This window comes from Peromyscus leucopus, chromosome 13, assembly GCF_004664715.2.
Source record: "Peromyscus leucopus breed LL Stock chromosome 13, UCI_PerLeu_2.1, whole genome shotgun sequence".
NCBI classification, from domain to species: Eukaryota; Metazoa; Chordata; class Mammalia; order Rodentia; family Cricetidae; genus Peromyscus; species Peromyscus leucopus.
The window spans coordinates 45526367-45548032 of NC_051074.1; the positions used below are offsets into that span (position 1 = coordinate 45526367).

The 21666-nt window shown below is 37.5% G+C and overlaps 1 protein-coding gene across 2 annotated transcripts; it reads left to right on the forward strand.

Annotated features, from left to right (window-relative positions):
- Positions 1-974: 974 nt before the first annotated feature.
- On the forward strand, positions 975-20841 carry Myl1 (myosin light chain 1). 2 transcript variants are annotated; one of them, XM_028870052.2, is made up of 7 exons: positions 975-1226; positions 12589-12616; positions 15524-15667; positions 18057-18230; positions 18676-18753; positions 19988-20030; positions 20545-20841. In XM_028870052.2, the coding sequence occupies exons 1-6, from the start codon at positions 1113-1115 to the stop codon at positions 20014-20016; spliced, it is 567 nt and encodes a 188-aa protein (XP_028725885.1). In that variant the 5' UTR covers positions 975-1112; the 3' UTR covers positions 20017-20030; positions 20545-20841. The 2 variants fall into 2 exon arrangements, with proteins under 2 accessions (XP_028725885.1, XP_028725888.1); XM_028870055.2 differs by lacking the exons at positions 975-1226; positions 12589-12616 and adding exons at positions 11461-11568; positions 12320-12344 and having other exon boundaries at positions 20545-20836.
- The last annotated feature ends 825 nt before the right edge of the window (positions 20842-21666 follow it).

The following is a 21666-nucleotide window of genomic DNA, read 5'->3' on the forward strand; positions in this document are numbered from 1 at the left end:
GCCTTGAGTTTACAGAGATCCGCCTGCCTCTGCCTCCCTGGGGTACTGGGATTACGGATATATACCAAAACACCCGGTTTTGGTTTTCATATATTACTCAATATGAGTCTAGCCTTGCACACTGGAAGCCAAGAACAAAAATAAGAAATAGCAAATAGTTGCCAGCAAAACATGCACAGTATTGATAATTAAAGACCTTTTCTTTATTTACTTGCCTAAAAAGCTATTTGTCCCTCTGACATGAAAGTAAGATTATCAGGTAACAAATAATTCCATTTTATGTCACTTAGAAAGCAAAGTGGCTAAATGCATACTTAGGCTGAAAACTATTTTACTAACATTCTTTCATTAAATTATACAGAAAAAAATGAAGCTATAGGAATAATTTTAAAATTATTTTTCTTTGGGTCAGAGACACACAGACGGAGACAGAGACTGTACTCCTTAGAAAGGAAACCACTTTAAGACTTGATAGACTTTCCTTATACGTCTGCTTTTTATTTTTAAACACTACCAGTGACCTCTTTGCTGACCAACATTTTTTTGCACATCATGGCCAAGGAGGGAGGGGCAGGAGGGAAGGAGCTGGGTGAAAGTTGGTGATGGCCCGTGCCAAAATTCCAAGTTGAAATTGAATCCGGTAACGTTTCTTCGGACGGGAAAAAAAAAAAAAAAAAAAAAGATTTACAGCTTCAACAGAACTGTAATTCTACCAAGAAAAAGGTATGTCCATCTGCTGTCACCAAGCCAACTATGACTGGCTCTGTCATGCTTCTTTCTCCTTAATACATGGAGGTGGAGAAAGAAAAAAAAAAAGCAAGAGGCGTTCAAAAAACTTGAGGAAGCCCTGACCCTTTAGATTCCATTTATAGTCTGAGCCGGAATGCCACCCCCCTGGACAAGTGAATCGTCCAATCCAGCAGCGTGTGTCAAGGTTCTGTTAGGCACTAAGTGAAATATATATGCATGCCCTTATACCATTCAACACTCGGGGTCCAACCTCCAGACGCTGGGCTGTGGGTCAAGCGAGCCACCTCTGCTCTTCCAAGTGTCACTCTGACAGGTTCTTCCGGAGGAGATCTTTCTTTTGTTAACCCATCCTTTTCATCCAAATGGCACCAAAAAAAGACGTGAAGAAGCCTGCTGCTGCCCCGGCCCCAGCCCCGGCCCCGGCCCCCGCCCCAGCCAAACCTAAAGAAGAAAAAATCGACCTGTCTGCTATTAAGGTAACTAAACAGGTGAATCGTTCTGGTCACTGAAACATCTTTCAACACTAAGGAACTGAAGGAATTTGAGCGAAGAGGTAAATTTTTCACTGAAAAGGAACGGCATTACTCAGTGAACTGGTGTGTTTTAGGAGCCAGGGATCCTGCTTAATAACGTGGGCTGCGGCATACAATTCCAGTGACATTACTAAGACTGGGTACTACAAGTGAGGTTTGTGCTCTCCCTCTTTTCTCGTGGTTCAATCTTTGCTGATTCTGTTTTCCATTTCCCCCTAGTTTGCCAAAAGTGCAGTTTAGGGGGAAATATGCTCATCTATAGGTTTTTGCATTTACAGATACTTAAGGAGTGCACTTTTAAAATTAAAATCTCCGTGGAAATTGGATCCTTAACTCTAAAACGACACCATAAAAAAAAGTTGAAGACAGCTGATGAACCAGTTGTCTTGGACACATCTATTTCACAGCTGCTTCATTTCATCAGAGAATTTTTTTTCAATTCAAGTTAATTCCCTCTTCAACTTTGCTTAATAAAATTTCATATAACACTCGGTGAGATCTCAGTGCAGAAAATCAGGCACTCAGATGCTTCAGTGGTTATAACTGTCATCATGTTTATTTATGCACTGCATTTAATTCAGAATGTGTGAGTTCCTTCTAAACAAAACTAACAGGTGGGTATTGTATACCTATATAATATATATTTATATCTCCGATCATTTCTATAACTGTGAGTGTGTGCTGAGCCTTTTACATACTGATCTTGAACTAAGGAGAATGGGCTTGATTTTTGTGTGAACGCTTTTCTGTGAACCAAGTTTTCAGCTTCAGAAGAGATGATCTGTTTTTGGAAAATGACGAATGAGTGTGTCCCTGTTATCTCCGAGCAACACATCAGATATGTACCTTCTCCTCATTAACTGGGCTCAGATTGGGTCCTTGAGGCAGGTTGAAAACCTTCATCTAAGGAACCCAGCCTTATATGGAAAAGTACAGAGTCAAAGTGCTTATGAGGTGATCCTTCCATCTAAGCCAAGGATTCTGTGTGTAGTACATCTGACGTTTCAAGCTTAACACTGTAGAAGAAAGTTACAAAGCATTCCACACACAAGCATTCAACTGAGTCTCTTAATACAATCATGGAGCTTTAAAAAAAAAAAAACCCTAAAATAATATTGAATCAGAACTCACATGGGTTTATGTGATGAAATCAAATATAGTTATAATTTTTGTAACATTCCCACGAAATGAGACACGTTCCAAAGGGGGCAAGCATGTTATCTGTACCTGAAGTTAGATTTGAAAAGACTTGGTCATAGAATGTAACATTATTAATGAATATTCATTTAGGAAAAATGCATGTTGGATCTTCCAAAAATGGTTTTTCTTTTATTTTGAGGACAAGATGCATATAGTTAGTCCATTAAAAAGAAACCAAATCTTTCATCTCCAGCCATCACAGTCCATGTCTTTATAGATGCACGCTGACTGCAGCATGCAAATGTGATTACAGCCACACAGTACTTCCTGATTCTCTTCAATGGCTGTAGAATTATAAAACAGGCCACTCTTTTTTATATTTATTGTGATTTATGAGACAGTATCATCCCTGTTCCTCAGATAAGCTTCCGGAAGGAAAGAAAATGTGTCTTCTTACAAAAAAACAGAAGTGTCCCACTAATGAAAACAGGCTTTAATTTTCTATCCAGAGAAATCATGTATCAAAAAGTAAATGAATAAACTTCTGTTAACATCAGTTTTTTTTAATCCAGAAATCAAGCCAATCACTTGTTCCAGCCAGTAGAGAAGTGGCACTTCTCTGCTCTAGCCTTCCATCCTTGTATTAAATTAATGCTGGTGTGAGCAAGAAAAAGTAAGGAAGTCCTGAGTGGTAGGGATGCAATACACCCCATTATCAGCTTTTCATTGCAGAACGAGAAACAAAATAGACTTTGAGAAGGAACACATCAAAAAAAAAATAGAAGCCAAATGAATCTGAAGAAATGGAAGGAAATTAACCTTTTGTTTTGTTCAGAAGGACCATTCCCAATGGAAGGGGGCAGTAAGGAAGAAAATGAAGCTGTCTCATTTCTGCAAAGGAATGTAAATTCCTTCAGTGATTTTTTTTTCCCTCATCAATATGAAATCAGTACAAATTTGAGAGTGTTTTAGCAAAGCCAGAAAATATGATGCAACTTGGGAGCTTTACAAAATTTAATTTCATCCCAGTAGGTAACAGGGCTAATTAGAAAATATATTATAACATTTCCTATTGTGATGCTTTTAATTACTTGATGTTTCTAGATATATTTTCTCATATAAGTTATAACCTTTTTTCAAGCAGAGAAAAGGAACATATCTCTATACATATTCATTAACTTTATGAAAACTCTATAAAGAACAAAACTTAATTGGATTGTAAGGCTTATTTCATAAATCCTGTAAGATTAGAAAGCTAACTATCCTTTAAACTGTGGGTAATGTTAAAGTTTAATTATATATAGGAAACAATAATTAAATTCGTTCCTCAATACTTTTCCCAACTAAGACCATGGTCTGTTGTAAAATATACCACATTTAATAGCTACATACTCGACTCACCATAAACTCTGAACAATCTTGGATATTTTTTATTAGTTTGCTTAAATGTGCTTTTCCAATTTGATTTCCTGGTTGGCTAGTTATTTATTTAGAATGCTTCTTCAGTTGTCCTGATATAAAATCTTTGAGAGTCTCTGAGCAAATGCCTACCCAATATCCTATGTCCATAAACATTTTTGTGAGTGACATTTTCACAAAGTTCCACTAGCATTAGTATAACACTAATATTACTGTTCTTGGTAGTTCTCAGCTCTCTTTGCCTTCAGAGAGCTGATATTTCCAGCGACAAATCCCAGGTCTAGAGTAATACTGCCTCCCAGGATCACATTGATGGGAATTAAAGCCTACCCTTATGATTGTGGGTGCACATAAAGGAGTGAATATTAGTTGCAACCAAGCAACATGGTGAAAGTAAATGAGTAATGAGATGACCACGTGCCTGAATTTTAAGATATCGTTAATATGAAAGTGATTTTTTTCTTTTTGCATGGTGCATGTGTTGGCTGATAAGCCGGGTTTGCTGTGAGTGGAGACCTTCATCGTATCTTATAATGTGTTGCTTAAATTTTAATTTGCATTGTATTCATGCCACACTCTGGTCACTCCTGACTGGATATTGCAGGCAAAATTACAAAATGAGTAGTGGTAAAGAATGCATTGACAGAAACTCTACCAAATAACACATCTCCAAACAATAACTAAGCACATACTTTGAAAGACTTAAATGTTCAATGTAGCGAGTAACTTGTCCACCATTCCCAAATATACATATATATATGTATATATATATATGTATATATATATATGTATATATATTGCTGAATGTTTGGTGAAGGAACATTGTATATTGTGTAGGAGGTCCAAGGTGTAGATTTATTTTGGCTCAGACATGAGAACTTGTTTGGGATCACCTATATTTGTGAGCATCTCATTTGAAATAAGTCTAAAATAAACCCAACCCCATTAAAAGAATTTCTGGGAATGTTTGAAGCCAGGCTCCATAAAAAGACTGAAAATTATAAACCTCACTGTAATGATAGTACCCAACATCCACTGTGAATTTATCCTGGATTGTTTTCACATTTAGCCTTTTCAACATTACAGAGATTGTTTTTGTTTCTGTTTTTTGTTTGTTTGTTCTGTTTTGTTTTTGAGACAGGGTTTCTCTGTGTAGTTTTGGTGCCTGCCTTGGATCTCCCTCTGTAGCCCAGGCTGGCCTCGAACTCACCGAGATCCTCCTGTCTCTGCCTCCTGAGTGCTGGAATTAAAGGTGTGCACCACTGCTGTTTTTATCCTCTGTTTCCCAAGAAGGAAACTGAATTCACATGAGGCCCATCATCAAATAACTAGTTAAGTGGTGATGCTAAGACTTAACCAGCTGATGAAATCCATAGTTAACTGTGTTAAACATTCAGCTACCTCTGGTTTCTAAAGCTGCTGTCTTTTGGGTTAGAACAAGGCGAAGGTCCTACCTAGGGCTGTTTTGTATTGCACTGCACCGTCCTCTGCGGCCAGGAGAGGGAGTGAGAGGCCCGCTGCAGAGTGAGTTCTGCAAGACTTTGACCTTGGCAGTTCTGAGTGTTCTGTTTCTCACGACTTCCCTTACCCTCCCTTACACCTGTTGTTGGGGAGTTACACATTCTTTTTTATAGATAGAAGATGGAATTTTAGGCACTTCAAAGGAATCTTACTCCCTTTGTCCCAACTCCCTGTAAAAATTTATAAACAGGAATGGATATAAAAATACTTGTGCAATGAAATGTTGAATTTTAAGATGCTTGTGGTTTTGTCTTACTCAATAAACCCTCAGATATACCAAATCTAATCTTTAAATCTATCATCATCAGGCTACTCTCCTGAGAAGAGGCCTCTATTTGCTTGTAAATAAACACACTAATTTAATTAGCATTCTTTGGAATGATAAACAGAAATAGCAATGTCACAGATATGATGTGGTTAAGTATTAACTTTAATATCATTAGGGAAAAGCATGAGACAAATACACACAATCAGTCTCTAATTAAAAATAAAATGAGTGAAAACAATATTTCCTGGCGGGGGGAGCAACAACTAAACGTATGAGTTGGGGTGAAGAATGTCTTTCATCTTTGACGTGTCTCTACTGTGAAAGAAGAAAACAGGTGAAGAGAGTGGAAGCCTTGAAGGGCATTTTGTAACTCTCTCCACAGTGACATTCTGAAGTGTACATAACGCGGCAATGTCTTTACAACGTAAAACGCACCTTGCCAAAGAAGAGATGTGTTCACCAACTACAAGCAAAACCGCTTTTCATTTAAAGAGAGTTAAATCTGTGCAATAGAAGGAGATCATAAAGTAACAGTGCCAAATTTAGCCCTTGACATTTCAACGCTGCAAATGAAGCCCCTGGCAAGTTGTCTTTAGCAGCCATTCCATAATTACACAGCATTAAGCACCGTCTGACTCATGGAAATTGTGGAAAGGATTATATTTAGTCTGCTGAGACTGTACTTTCTTCTCTTCGGACTGAAACAGTTCTTGTATGAAAATAGGATATTATTTAGTTTACGTCTTCATCGACGTTTCCGCTTTGTTTTTCACCCCAGACCAGAATCGTGACGGCAAAACCTGCAAGATAAAAGTATCGGTGACTTTAGAATACACTAAATTTTAAATTATGTGGGTGATAAATCCAATTGTTGTAGTCAGAAATTAATACTAGTGACTTGAAGTTGGAAGCAGGGAGCTTTCCCTAGGTCAGACATTTTTCCTTCTGTCCTTGTGAGTGAGCTGTTCCTTAACCACCAGGCACCCAACAGTATATTAGCTCCTGTTCATAAAAAATCCAGTCAACTTGAGTGTACTGATGTGAAATTATATTTTGATAAATTTTTCTTTATTGCAGAGATTGCAACATAATTATCAGTTCAATTTTCAGATATCCTGTCTTTTTCCAACTTAAAGTAAGTTGACTAATTAAAGGATAGAAAATTTGAACCATATTGGACCCACAAGCAACCCAAGAAATCACATATTCAGGAAAAATCATTTAGAGATGTTATTTAAATGAAAAGACACAGGATTTGCCATGACATCCAGAATAAGATTCCCATTCTAATTCTCCATGTACCATCAAAGCCTCTAGAAGAGTATTCAGTATTTATTTATGACAGCTGTCCCAAAAGAAACTTCTATTCCAGACAAACTGGAAAAACAAAAATAATTTCTTAGCATGTACAATATTTTTTTCAAATGCTTACATTATAAAACTTAAAAAGTGAAGGAACAAAAACACATTTTTAATTTTTAAGAAATTACATACAAATAAGTAAATGAACAATGGAAATGTGCAGCTCACAAGAAAATTTAAATTTATTTCTCAATTTTATTAGCTATGAAAAAGCAGGAGAGAAAACTGGAAAGGAGCAGACTTGGATCCCATTTTGAAACTTGTATCAAAATTCACTTAGGTCTCTATTGGTTCCTACAGATCTGAACTGAGCTATTTTTAATCGCACGGGTTTTGTGCTTAGATGACAGAATTCAGATGACCAGTCTTAGCCTGCTGAGCATAGCCTTACTAGGTTAGTCTCATTTCAGACCAATGAATCCAACGCAACCATCTAGTAGCTCTTGTATCAGAGAGCCTGGACTGGTACCATGTCCTCATTGTTCTAACTTTCCCTGCTTATATGATATTTTAACAAGCATACATTTTGTTGGGCACAGAATTATAATTCCTTTCCTTTGACCTTAAGTAACTTATCATGAAGCACAACATCCTAAGGGTTTCAAATATTATTTCTAATGGCCTTTTATGGTAGATTTTAAAAACTCTGTAAGAGAAATTAGATTCTTTTTCTTCTTAAAGGTCTATATAGTCTAACTCTGATTTCTCTGCCAGGCAAGAAGGCAGGGAATATCCAACAATGTCCTCTTGACTGAAAACCGGCTCTGGTTACAGCATCTTCTTTTCTTAGTTCCAGCCATTGGCATCTGTCCATCCCCTGAAATAAGGAGATCTTTGATCGTTGTCGTAGTCCACGTTCCTTCCCGGGGTGTTTCCCTTAGAATTCAACACCATACATTCCCCACATTGCCTTTAATTACAGTTCTTCTTCTTTTGAGATACTAAAGTTTAACATATATCAATTCTGTATTTTGTTTAACCGCATTGTAATGCTTTTTTCCTATAAAGCAATTCCTTCTAGATGCCAGAAAATTTATCTTTCACCAGTGAACCAAACTTGATGATGACTAGCTGAAAGACAATTCTCAAAGCGAAAGAGTCTGTCACCAGGGCAGTAAAAATTCTTAGTAGCAGGTGTCTTACAGACTGCTATTTGCCTAAACTCAACACCAAATGTGAATGGATGAGCTATTGCAATGTGAAATGTGGCCTTCTACTAACTGTGTGAGATAAAGACATAGGCTAAGAGAATGAAGATGTCTTTTAAAAGACATTGAAGATTGACAGATTAGAACTCTGGGCCATAAGCACTCATATAAAATCTAAAGAAAAATGCTAGGAATATAAATATTAAAGAATTTTAAACAAACATGCCTACTATGTGCTGAGCAGTTGTGGGTGCTGAAGATGCAGAGAATATACATACTTTCTCTGGAATGTAAACTTTTTTAAAAGAATAGATCAAATTTGATGAAATATACTCTAGAGGAAAAACTTAACGTTTGAAAGAAGAACTTCGGCCTACAGCCATACTACCCTGAATGCACCGGAGAGTTTAGTGTATTAGCACTCTAATAGCTTTAATTGAATGAAAATTGATTGCGTATCTAGTAGGGGAGGTACCTGTAGAGCTGTGATAGACAAGACCCTAAGTACAAGGCAAAGTCATTGTTCTAGAGAGAGATGCTGTACTAAAACACATCCAGGTCCACATCAGAAACAAACAATGGGCTTTCAGCATTGATGTGGCCTTCCCAGCAGATTAAACAAGAAGGCTGACTAGCTTGCAATGGGAACAAGGCACCAGGTGCACCCTGGGAAAGACATGTTCAAAGAAGAAGGAGGAGAAGAAGGAGGAGGAGGAGAAGGAGGGGGAGGAGGAAGAGGAGGAGGAGGAGGAGGAAGAGGAGGAGGAGGAGGAGGAGGAGGAGGAGGAGGAGGAAGAAGAAGAAGAAGAAGAAGAAGAAGAAGAAGAAGAAGAAGAAGAAGAAGAAGAAGAAGAAGAAGAAGAAGAAGAAGAAGAAGAATTCTTATGAAGGCTGGAAGAATGCTTCATATGAAAAGAGGAGAGGACAGTGGGTTGCATGCCAGACAGAAAACACTTAAACTCACCCAACCTTTGAAACACACCAGATGATGGACTCTCAAACTGAGGTCCAAACCAAATGGCTATGTGATCAGATCAAGCATTTGCTCAAACAGCTAATGGTGTTCCTATTGTAACAAGGAGGAGAGGCAAGAGGGAGCATACCATCCTAACAAAGGACAGGCAGGGTTGCATTTTCCATTTACTCTTGAGCACATAACCTAGATCTAAGAGTCTGTAGACTTAGCTATAGTTTATTCTTTCTTGTGTCAATTGATTTGTTTAAGCTTATATTTTGATTTTCAGTAGGTTAAAAAAAATCTAGACTTTGTTTTGTGGACATGATAAAGATACGGAGAAAAACTAGGATGGAATAATTTAATAGTTTCTTACCACCCTAAAGCTTCTATTTTAATAGTAACGACAAACCTTTATATGATATCTATGTGGTTAAGAATAGCTTGTTCACAACATAAATTCAAGTTTTGTGCTGACTTTCCAGTTTATTCACAAGCTTTTATGAAAATTGATCAGGTTTCATATGTATGCAATGCCACATTTTTCTACCTGAAAAAAAGTGAAATGTGAAAATTATCATTATGGGCAATTAGGCAACTTCAATGTAATATTTATAGTTACTAGCTTCACTAAAGTTATATACTATTCTCAATAATAATAGGTAGAAATTTCAATTTTAATGGCACAAATACATAAATATAATTACATCAAATTTAATGGGACAAATACATAAATACAATTACAAAATCAAGAAAGAGGATTAAAAAGTATGTTCTATAAGAACTTTAACTTAGACACCGAAAATCATGAGATTCTAAGTTACACAATTATTAAAGATTATACATTTCCAATTTTAATACTTTCCTTCATTTTACTTTTAATTATTCAAAGCATGTTTAATTTCTCTGTTAACTATCATTCCCCAATAACCTTTTAAAATATCAGTTTCTTTATAAAGATCTGTTTACCCAGGTACTGCTAACTTAAAAATTATCATTCTTCATATGGACACTCAAGATCCTGTAAGATTTTTTTTCACAACTTGTAAACTTTGGGCTGAAAGTGATATCTATTTTTTAATACTTTTATTGGCATCTAATAATTATTTTTATTACCATCTAATAAATATTATTATTAATATCTAATAATTACACAGAACAAAGAGTATCATCATGATATTTTCATATAAGCACATAATTATGTATTTTGAAGAAGAGGTATATATTTAGCTATTTATTTCTTCTGGAATAGTAAGAGGGTATGTTCAAAATATCCATCTTCTCAGTGACACACTTCATGATTTTTATGGATAGCTTCCTTAGGGACAGTTGTAGAAGTCACAATTCATCTTACACCTAGTTCATTTCTTTGAGCTACTTGAAATGTGTAGAGAATAAAAACCATTGGGTCTGAACTCCAGCGAACACTCTGAAGTGGTCACCTCCCCAAAGTCATCCCAGCATTCCCTGTTTTCAAAGAAGCTGCTGTAAAAGCACATTGCTGGCCAAGTCCCTTAAACAACTTTAAAATCTCTAAGTGCTATTTTGCATTGCATGAGCCTAAATAACTTTAGTTTATTTTACTCTTGGTCTGCAGACTGAGCCCCAAAACATTGAACAAGGCAGCTTGGTTTTAGTAAGAACTTAGCAACAAACAAACAAAAAATTGATGTGTCAGTTTTCTTGCTTGCTAAGAATTTCAGAAAATAAAAATACATAAATAGTCTCAATAGTAAAGAAAACAGGGAAGGTAGGACATACCCAAATCTAATATCAGAGACGAAAAGAGGCAGGAAGTGGAACCCCAAGCTACTTCTTGCTTAGATTATTCTCCTGAGAATATTGCTTGCAAAAGCATAATCTTTAATGGATACTTGAGACCCTGACCAGATTGCCATGTGGATGTATCCTGAAGAATCCGAAGAACTATACAGAGCACACAATGCCTTTTCAAGTCCTCAGAATTTTACCATAAGAGATAGAGGTTTTGGAGAGTGTTCTTTCTATTTGAAACCTCAATCCAGTTTCATCTAAGACGTTCCACACTTGCTGACTAGACACTTGCAAGGTCCATAATTATCCAACAGAAGCCCGAGCCCTGGAGGAATCCTGAGTTTTCCATGAGCACAGAAGAAACGTCTTAAAGGAAGACATGGCAGGGAACATCTCAGAGGCAAAGACCATAAAAGTACTGACAGGCTTCAGTCTCACTAGGGCTGTTCACTTGTAGATCCCGGGTTCCTATAAATAGCCCGAGGGTACGTGTCCCTCTCTCTCTTTGCCCTAAGAAAGCTAAAGAACTCCTCCAGGAAGAGTGGCAACTGTCCTGTGAAATCCGATGCTAGATATGAGGTCAGGTGGACCAGAAATAAAAGGAAGCCACTGAGAAGGAAGACTCCACTCAGGGATCGGAGCTGCCTTCAGCTTACTCTTCAGCCGCCCTGCTGTGTTGCAGCCCAGAACTCCATCATGGTGGGTTCTACGAGAAAACGATACGTCCTTATACAAGGATACCGTTGGGCAACAGGAGCTTACTGAGAAGACAGGCAGACAAGGAATAGAATGGAGGGGAGAACCTGCTTAGTATAAGGATTTGGGAACCTAATACTGGTTTCGATCTATGATCTATGATGAAGATAGAAGAAATTACTTCCAACTATTGCACCAGATTGGGGGGAAAATGTATCTTCTTCCCCAGAGCAGTCCTTCACCAGCTTTTGCTATTTCACGTAAGATTCATCTAAATTTAGAAGGGAAAAAAAAGTGCAACTATAGTAAAATAGTATGCTTTAAAAATAGAATTCAATGATAACTGATAGCTAAAATTAAGCAAATTGCATCTGATTTCTTCAATTTCATATACTAGTACAAAAATGTGTTAATTAAACAGAGGGACCTAAGGTGGTTTTTTTTTATATACCATTTTATTTGCAGTTTTAAATGTGTACCTTATCAGATGTATGCTACATATAGACCACTAGGGCATTCTAGAAAGTGTTCAATTTAGCATTTTTAGTATCTTTACATCATTAAGACATTGAGAAAAGATTTCCTAATTATCTTTTGCAGTAGATTTTACGCTCCTAGGTTCAAAATTGCCCTCACACACCCTTCCTGTGCTGAGACCCCTACATGGTTTCCTAAAGGTCTCAGAGCAGAGAGCATTCACTCTGTCAATGCATTTGAAAGTTCTTTCTTTCTCTCTCTCTCTCTTGCCATGCAGTCCTTCAGTGCTGACCAGATTGCCGGTAAGTGATTTGAGCTTCTCTACCGAAGGCAGAACTCTGCCTGTCTCGAAATGTCACTTAACTCCACAGCATGCTCCTTTGTGGCTCAGACTGTTCGTGTCCATGCCATGCCTGAGCTCAGAAAACTGGGCTGACTTCTGGAGCTCACTTTGAAGAGCACTCAGGGAATGAGCTGGACGCACTTATAAATCAGGACGCTCTTTTCTGGTTAAAACATATTTTATGATTAATTTCTTTCTAACAGATCGAGTTCTCTAAGGAGCAGCAGGATGGTAAGTTAAGAGCTGTAGCTGTTCATATGTGCAGACTCATAGAGATGGCGAGTGAGAAAACCAACTCCCTTGGGATGAGCTAAGTGCTGCCTAATTATCCACACTGGTGGTGTTCCTCTAAATATAAATTGCTTTCACTCACTCTAAATATAAACCTGTATAACTGAAACCCTTGCTTATAGTTAGTGATCAAAGATCTAAGGAAATAAGAAATAGAATATAAGCCTATATAGCCACTGATTTCTAAATAAGATGAACTTGATACATAGGAAAGATTATATATGACACAGCCACAAAGGATATAGGTTTTAGAAAACTAATTTACTCATCAAAACCCTAGAAAGAGATTTGGTAGGTCTGGAGTGTTCAATAAAAGCTGTCCTGATGGTCAAACCTGCCTAGTTTCTGTGGAAACATGGCATTGTGGATTAGCAGTGAATTCACAGACAGAGAAGGATCCTAGTCCAGCACTTCATTAAGGGATATGAGACACACAACTGCAGAGATGATACATCTTTCTTCCTCAATGATCAAAGAATTAGTAAGAGTATCATGATCTTAGGTGAATTCAAACGGACTAGACAGTTTTCTCATGAACAGATACTATCAATGAGTCTCAAACATTTTTTAAAATTGAAGAGACCCTGGATAGCTTCCCTAAAACTTTAATTTTTTTCCCTTTGTGTCTTTGGATTCAAAAGAGCCCAATTTCCCAAACAAGCTCAATTTTTGGGTTAGGAAGTATAGGGAGAAAATTTTAATGGGATGAAATCATCACAGTATATGGACAAACTAAATAAAGTTCATTTGTAGAAAAGAGAGACAGAAACAGGTTAGTTTTGTGATGTTATATGTTAGGCGATCGGCCATAATAATGTATAGTATATTGCAATATATAAGATACAAGTAATTATGGGTGGTTAGTAACTGTTCTCTACCTAAAGCCTTCCATATTGTTCAGTCTCTTTCAGGATCATGTTTGTTATGAATGTTGAGTGGGTATCAGTTTAAAACAAAAGGTTATCTGCTGTAGTACAAACTCACTGATATCAACATCATGGTTATTGGCCTCATGTAGACAGTTTAGACGATTGGATACTTTTAATTCAAGATTATTTAAAGTTATACTATGAAGGATTTGTCTTAAAGGAAATAATGATTCTAATTTGTTTAAATATACTGTTAACGAATGATGCAGCTACATCATTAACCCTGGCCTCCCGGTCCTCTACAGTTCTTGACTTACAATATCACCATGGCTGCTAAACTATCACTGGACCAAACAATGAAAGATTCAAAAACTCTTGCTGAGACAAATGTACTTATTGTTGAGGGTGAGACCCATCATCCAGTATTGAAAACAGGTTTTAGCCACAGAATTGAATAAACATTGATACATTGGCCTGGTTTTTTTTTTCTTTGTGTCAGAAAAACAGATGTAAACTATTTAAACTAAGTGGGAATTCTGTGCCTTCAGCATAAATCAAAACCACTTGAATTTGTGTCCTTGCTTAATGAATGAAGATTGTTGTTCGTTCCATTCTATTTGGATTGAAGGGAAGGGGGGGAAAGTACAGAAAACTACAGCATTTCGAAGGTTTAGGACTCAGGCTGTTTCTTAGCATGACCATCAGCTACATATGGCTACTTAAGCATTAATTAATTTTTAAATTATCAATGTTAAAGTCTGTATCTTCACGCTCACCAGCCACATGTAAGTGTTCAAAATCACCATTATAGGGCAGTTGGAGAATAATTTCATCACCAGATATTTTGGAAATGGTGTGGTTCTGGGCAAAAGGTCAGCTGATACATTCTTAAAGGACAAATAGGAAAACCTGCTAGGCTTTGCCTGCACTGTTGTCTGTGAAGACAACTCCACTGTGTTCTTGAGGTTCAGCCAAAACCACAAACAATACATAAACAAAGGGGCATGGTGAGATTATAATAAAATGCGGTTACTATAGCCAGTCAAGGAAGGAGGTCTCCAGTCTGTTCTGGAACCAGGAAGAGAAGAACTAAACCTTGGGCTAAAAGTTCAGGATTAAAAGAATTAGTTCTCTGGCCTCTGCCTTTAAGTTACCAAAGGATAATGTCAGAGAGATTCCATTACAGTCATAAAAGTCCCATTTCTACACCAGCATCTGAGCTGGGTGACGGCAAGTCCTCAGAGCACTGTGCCTGGTGTCTGAAGCCAGTCGCGAGAGGAGTCCAGTTCCACGTGACCTTTAGAAAGATAAAAAATAGTATGTGACTCATGAAACCACAAGGCATAAGTATTTTTCTTCCAGGTTAGGGCAGATTATGGTGAGATTGCATAGGATTTAAATAAGAATGGGAACATGAACTATAGCTAATTGTGTACATGGCACCCAGTGTAATCTTAGATTAAAAGGCACTGGGATATCACAAAATTCGTGTTCCAAAAGAAGATGTTTCTACAAACTTAAGAAGTTTGAGTTAAACTCACATAAAATAGCCCCAGCTGGAAATTTGCTTTCTTGAAATTTTACTAACATTGCCAATTAATTGAAGGACTATTTGGAGACACTTAAGCTTTCTCAGGGCATCAGAATATTTTAAGTAGCTCTTGCTTCCTACACAGATGAAAGAAATATGAATCACTACCACTGGGAGCTCCAATTTCCATAATTAAAATTAATTCCACATTAGTAATAACGTGGCTTAAAACTAGAAATGCTGCTTTAAAACAATTCCCCACAGAAACACCAAAAGGGTTGGCCGGTGATTGTTTAATAGGGGGAGATAACTTCAGTGGTTGGAAGAAATTATAAAAACAGAGAAGAGTTTGAACTGAACCCTTGAAGGACCTGGGGTTAATTAGAAGATTCCAGAAAATAAAAAGCCAGTACCCACCAGGGCCTGAACGTATTGTGCTTCTTGCAGAATTCAAGGAGGCGTTTCTCCTGTTTGACAGAACAGGAGAAAGCAAGATCACCTTAAGTCAAGTGGGAGATGTCCTCCGGGCTCTGGGCACAAACCCCACCAATGCAGAGGTCAAGAAGGTTCTGGGGAACCCGAGCAATGAAGGTAGGTTTCTCGAAGATCAGTGAAAATTGGGAAGAGGCTCCCACACAATAAACTCAGTTTGCTCCTGAGGGTGGCAGCCTTGCCTCTCATCCCTGGGAAGCCTCAGCTTTTGTAAATAAAAAAAGGAGCTACCTTTCATTGAGGACCTGTAAGTGTGATGAAAACAGCACACTAGAGGAGAGAAATGGGATGGAATGATGAAACCATCGTGCTCAGCATCATATCTAAGTCCAGGGCTAATGAGGTAAGGCATAGATGAGCACAATCCCTTTTCCAGAGTCCATACCTTCAAAGGCAAAAGTACATTTTAAAAAGTAGTTTAACTTTAACTACAATATAATTGCATCACCTCCCTCCTTTCCTCGTGGAGCCAGTATACTGAGTGAGCTTTCCTCTGTCCCCTCCCTTCCAAACCTCCCCATGCTTCCCCTCACTCCCTCTCACATTCACAGACTCTATTCTTTTTACTGTTATTCTTATATAGGTGCATAAATATAAACACATACATACAACCCTTTGGGTCTGTTCAGTGTTGCTTGTATGATATCAGGGCAGACCACTTGGTTTTGAGTAATTAGGGGGCTCATCCCTGGGAAAGGTGAAATCTTCCTCTCTCAGGTTTCCTCATTTGCCTGTAGTTCTTTGTTTAGAAGTGGGGTCTAAGATTCACTGCATCCATGTTGTCATGTCTATTCTTGCCCTTCTTCGGGTTCTGTTCAGGTAGCCATACTGTTGAAGTTATAGATGCATCTTCCCCATGTCTTTCCTAGGAGACACAATCTCACAGCAGACTTTCTGATCCTTGGCTCATAAAACAAAATTTTAACAAAGACGTTGAATATAGCGAAAATATAATACACTTTGTATAAAGCCAGGGATAATCATAATGACATCCTTCTAGAGAACACCTCTTTTTTGATAAACAGCCATGAACATAAAGTTACAGTGTTCTGAAGCCACTCAGACACATCTACTGACCTTAATCAATGCACTTTGGCAATGTACAATGACCACTTTAAAGGAACTCAGCTATCTTAATTAAATAGGCAGGGTTACATCTTAATGAGTATTTTCTATTTTAACATGACAATGTCTCACTTAGAATCATCCCTCTTTAACAGAATTATTAGGTAAGTCCTCATTTACTCAACACCCAAATGTGATCTTTCTAATATTGCCCAGTGTGTCAGATTTTCTTCTATAAAAGACGAGGGAAATTTTTACTTGGGGATTATATAATGTCATCTATATACATATATAGATATGTATAGATGAAAGTATATATGTGTGTATGTACACACACACACACACACACACACACACACACACACACACGTATGGGTAGTTTATTTTACACTTTTTTGTGAATAAGTTTTATCTCATCAGAGATTTTGAAGAACATCCTAGCATCTCTAGCCTGGAATTAGAAAGGAGTCAGAATGTCACACACTATTTGACACACACTCTTTCCTTGTGAGCCTCTTTTTAAAATTACTTCGAATTTAAAGAAATTGAAGACTCTACAAAGACTCAGGCATAGGGGCCATATGGAGTCAAAGTTCAGTGACATTTCACTGTGTTTATGTTATTATGGAAATTTTTATATTGTTTCCCTGGTACTTATGGAATATAGTAAATCATAGTACTAATAAAATGTATTAAGTAATCAATTTGTCCAAACACTTTAACAAGCTTTTCATGCATTGGGTTCATTAAAAATCTCACATTAACGCTATAGAGTACTTCTATTTTAAAACTGAGAATGTAGTGCGCAAAGAGGTTGGAAGAGTTGAGCCAAAGGGCCGAAGAGAGGACTCAGCAGTTAAAGGCATTTACTGCTCTTGCAGGGGAGCCGGGTCAGGTCCCCAGCACCCACATCAAGTGACACAACCAGTGCCTCTAGTTCCAAGGGGTCCAACACCCTCCTTACCTTCAAATGTGTGGCGCACATACATACATACATACATGTAAAATAATTTAAAGAGAGGAAAGTCAAACCACATTGGGGGGCGGGGCATACCTTTAATCTCGGCATTTTCAAAGCCGAGATAGAGAAGGCTCAGGAGTTTGACGTCATCCTCCATGGCAAGTCGGAGGCCACACAGGGATGAGTGAGATCCTGTCTTTAAAAATTAACAATGAATAAAAATAAAGCAGTTAGCAAAGTTGCTCACTGCTGCGTAGTTAGACTGAGCTGGGGATAAAGCTTAGCACTGGGACCATAGAACTCATACTATTGTCTGTTACTATATTTTTTTATCAGTTTAGTAGTTTATCAACTGAAATTTAAGTTGTGTGAAGATTTTTATGAACATTTGTATTTGGTTTGTGACTCAAGGGTGGTATCTTACGGTGACTACTAACTCTGTAAACGGCAAATTTCTTCCAGAGATGAATGCTAAGAAAATTGAGTTTGAACAATTTCTGCCCATGATGCAAGCAATCTCCAACAACAAGGACCAGGGAGGCTATGAAGATTTTGTTGAGGGTCTGCGTGTCTTTGACAAGGAGGGCAATGGCACCGTGATGGGTGCTGAACTCCGCCACGTCCTTGCCACTCTGGGTAAGGGCAAGCATTTCCATGGGCTTAACAGGGGAGTTATACACAGGGAAGACCATGGCAGGAAAGTCATGTCATAATCAAAATAGTCAGGGGAAAGACTCCAAAAGAAAAATAAAAAAATAGTAGTTGAAAGTCTATGACTTCTTCCCTTGGCCTCTGGGACAGTGAGTCTGTTTGGGGGTGAAGCAAGAACACAGAGTATTGGACATGAATAAGTAAAACACTGTGCTTCCCTCAGGCTATAGATGGGGCATGAGGGATAATGATTATTTCATCCATCCATCCAAAATCAGCTCAAGGGTAGGGAACTAAGAAGAGACAAGCGTTCATCCTCCAAGAGTTCACTCAGGGTTTCAAGAGCCCATGGCTGCTGATCCCTTATAGTGGGAATCTGAAAATATTCTGTCATCCTATTTCTAAAACTAGGAGTGTTTTGTTTCACCAGGTGAGAAGATGAAGGAGGAAGAAGTGGAAACATTGCTGGCAGGCCAGGAAGACTCCAACGGCTGTATCAACTATGAAGGTACAGCCAGCCTGCACCTTCCGCTTCAGCAGCTCTTACCTCATTGAAGATAGATTTATTATTTTTCATTTCTTTCTTTCAATTTTTGTTTGTTTGTTTGTTTTTGGTTTTGTCTTTTTTTTTAGGTTTGTTTGGTTTTTTTTTCTTTTGTTTTCTTTTGTTTTGTTTCATGACAGGGTTTCTCTGTGTAGCCTTGGCTGTCATGGAACTTGCTCTGTAGACCAGGCTGGCCTCAAACTCACAGAGATCCTCCTGCTTCTGCCTCCCAAGTGCTGGGATTAAGGGCATGCACCATCACTGCCCAGTGATAGATTCCTTTTCAATGTTAACTTATTTTCCCTTTCTTTATTGATGCATTTTATTTATTATAAGTAAATGGCCTAATTCTGAGATATTTGTATAAGGCCCCAAACAGATATGCAGAATTAATTCCAGTGTTTTTTGGAAATCCCATGCAGTCTTACAGTTTAACCTATGTTTCCTTATGTTTTCTCTTAACTTTTCCATGATATCCCTGAAGGATAGACAATGCTAAAACTAGAATTAAGTGTATTGCAACACCAGAGTTGAATAGATTTTGAAGTCATTTACTAGCACAAAAACCATGAGAATCAAGAAACTGGATGTCAAAGAGATGTCAAATCATTTACACATGGACAGATAGACACACAAGGGGGGAGACTGAGACACACACAGAAGTGGGGGAGGGAGAGAGGAGAATGCCACTCCATAGTAGCCAGCTGTTTATTTCCAGCTGCCAGACAACAATGTCACACAGAGGGTATGAAAGCAATACATACTCAAAGTAAATATTGAAAATAAAGCTGTGTAATATCATTTGAAATTTACAATATCCCCAATATACTTTATCTCGCCAAAGACCAGCCACATTTCAATAAATCTATATAAATAGCTTTGATGAAAATATAAATTTACCATGTTCTAAATTTAGAAAAAGCATAAGGAAAAATAAACGAAAAAGAGGACAGGAAAGGAGGGGGGAAGGGAAGAGAAGAAAATAAAGGCATCCAGCCAAGTCAATCAGTCTTTGCTAGAATGTACCTTTTACCCATAAATAATTCCTATTTGGTTGTTATAAATACATTATGTAGAATAACCTCTAATAATATCATTGAGACAAATAGACAGTCATCTGCAAAATAAAGTCAAATCTCAACTTCTTTTTAATCCAGTTTGACTTTTCTAACTCTTAACTGTATATATTGTCCCACAGCTTTTGTCAAGCACATCATGTCTGTGTAAATGGAGTTTTCAAGGTATACACCTACCCTCTCTATAATATTAAGGCTTGGGTGATATTTTGTTTAAAGAAATAACAGCTTCACTGCATATGCTTTAGATATAATTAGTATTGCCTCCTAATTGCAAGTTGTTTATATTAACCAGAATATGCCATCCTCTTGATACAATAGATGCAACATATTCATGTGAGTGTACAAGCAAAACTCTTTTGCCTCTGTCTATAAACCCTGCCTTTTAAACTATACTACGATTAGACAATAGAAATTCCACTAACCAGAGACTAGTTAATTTAGTTGGCATGTAACACTACTGAAAACACTGTCTTAAGTTCTTTGAATAATAACAATAGATTTTAACAAATACTGCTCTAACAAACTACGTTTTAGTAGCTGAGATTCAAGTGCCAGCAACCAGGCTCTTGAAGCAAAGATGTGACTTGCCTTGAGAGTGTTGGCTCATGGTTTCCATCAGAGTGCTCTTTCCAAAGAGATGCCATCAACATCTAACTTGCTTCTGTTTCCCCTACAGAACACAGTGTTTGGAAAGACTGGCCAGAATGTCAGTTCAAGAAGACCCACGGCTAACTGTCCATATCTTCTTACCACTACCCAGAAGATCAAAGCAATCTAGACCATTCTAGACTGAAGGATTCCCTCAGTTTTTATAAGCCTTGAGCTTTTCAAAACACACATCTCAGGCATCCACTGTTAGAGGGGAGATGAATAAATATTGATATCCAGTCCAAGCATCCCTTTATCATCTACTTGGGTCCACAACATTCTTAAAACACTACATCAATAAACTTGGTCAGTCTGGAATACTCAAGTTGTGTTGTGTCTTACTTTTTTGCTTTATGAAAATAGTTTTTAAGAATTCAATTCTTGTGGTAAATTATAAAAAAAAAATTGATGAGTTACAAATTTACTTTAAAAATACCACTGCAGGGCCTGATGAGACAGCTTTGTGGGTAAAGTCAAGTGCCACCAAGCTAGAAGACCTTCATTGTATCGCTGGGATGCACACGGTGGAAGAGAACAGATTCCCACACTTGTCCTCAGATCACAGAATGCATGCCATGCCCCGGTCCCCACACATACACACAAATAAAAATAATCAGGTGAATAGATAATAAATTCAAACAGGAAAAAATTAAAGTCATCACAATCTACAGCAATAACAGATTGAATAATAAAGTTATGTATTATTTTAAAAGTTAAATAAGAGGACGAGGAAATTCAGACAGGAGCTGGGACATTTTAACAGACTAGGCAATTTAAGGTAAAATTGGGTCCTTCAAATTTATATTAATCATTATTTATGACTTGATCTACTTCCTTTGTAGTAGCAATCAGCCTATTAGAGAACTGTAGAAGACTTTGACTTTTCTCTCTGATGACTTCAAAAATAAAATCCAGTGTGACCTTTTAGCTGTTGCTAAAAAAAAAAAAAAAAAAAAAAAAAAAAAGCTCCCGAGATGAAGGGCTCATTGCTCATCTTGGGATTCTGTTCATTGTTATGCCTCTCCCAATATGACCTGTTCTGCTTTCTGTGCACATGTGCCCACATCTCAGCTTAGCCCTTTACTAAACATCAAAGAAGCACAAAACCTAAATGGAAAAGTTTACAGAATAAGCTTTATCACCTCCGTGT

Bases quoted from the DNA above. Each gene is read 5' to 3' on its own strand.
- Myl1 (XM_028870052.2), top strand. From the start codon at position 1,113: ATGGCACCAAAAAAAGACGTGAAGAAGCCTGCTGCTGCCCCGGCCCCA. The intron at 1,227-12,588 runs GTAACTAAACAG...TCTTTCTAACAG, and splicing joins TCGACCTGTCTGCTATTAAG to ATCGAGTTCTCTAAGGAGCA. The intron at 18,754-19,987 runs GTACAGCCAGCC...ATTGTCCCACAG, and splicing joins CGGCTGTATCAACTATGAAG to CTTTTGTCAAGCACATCATG.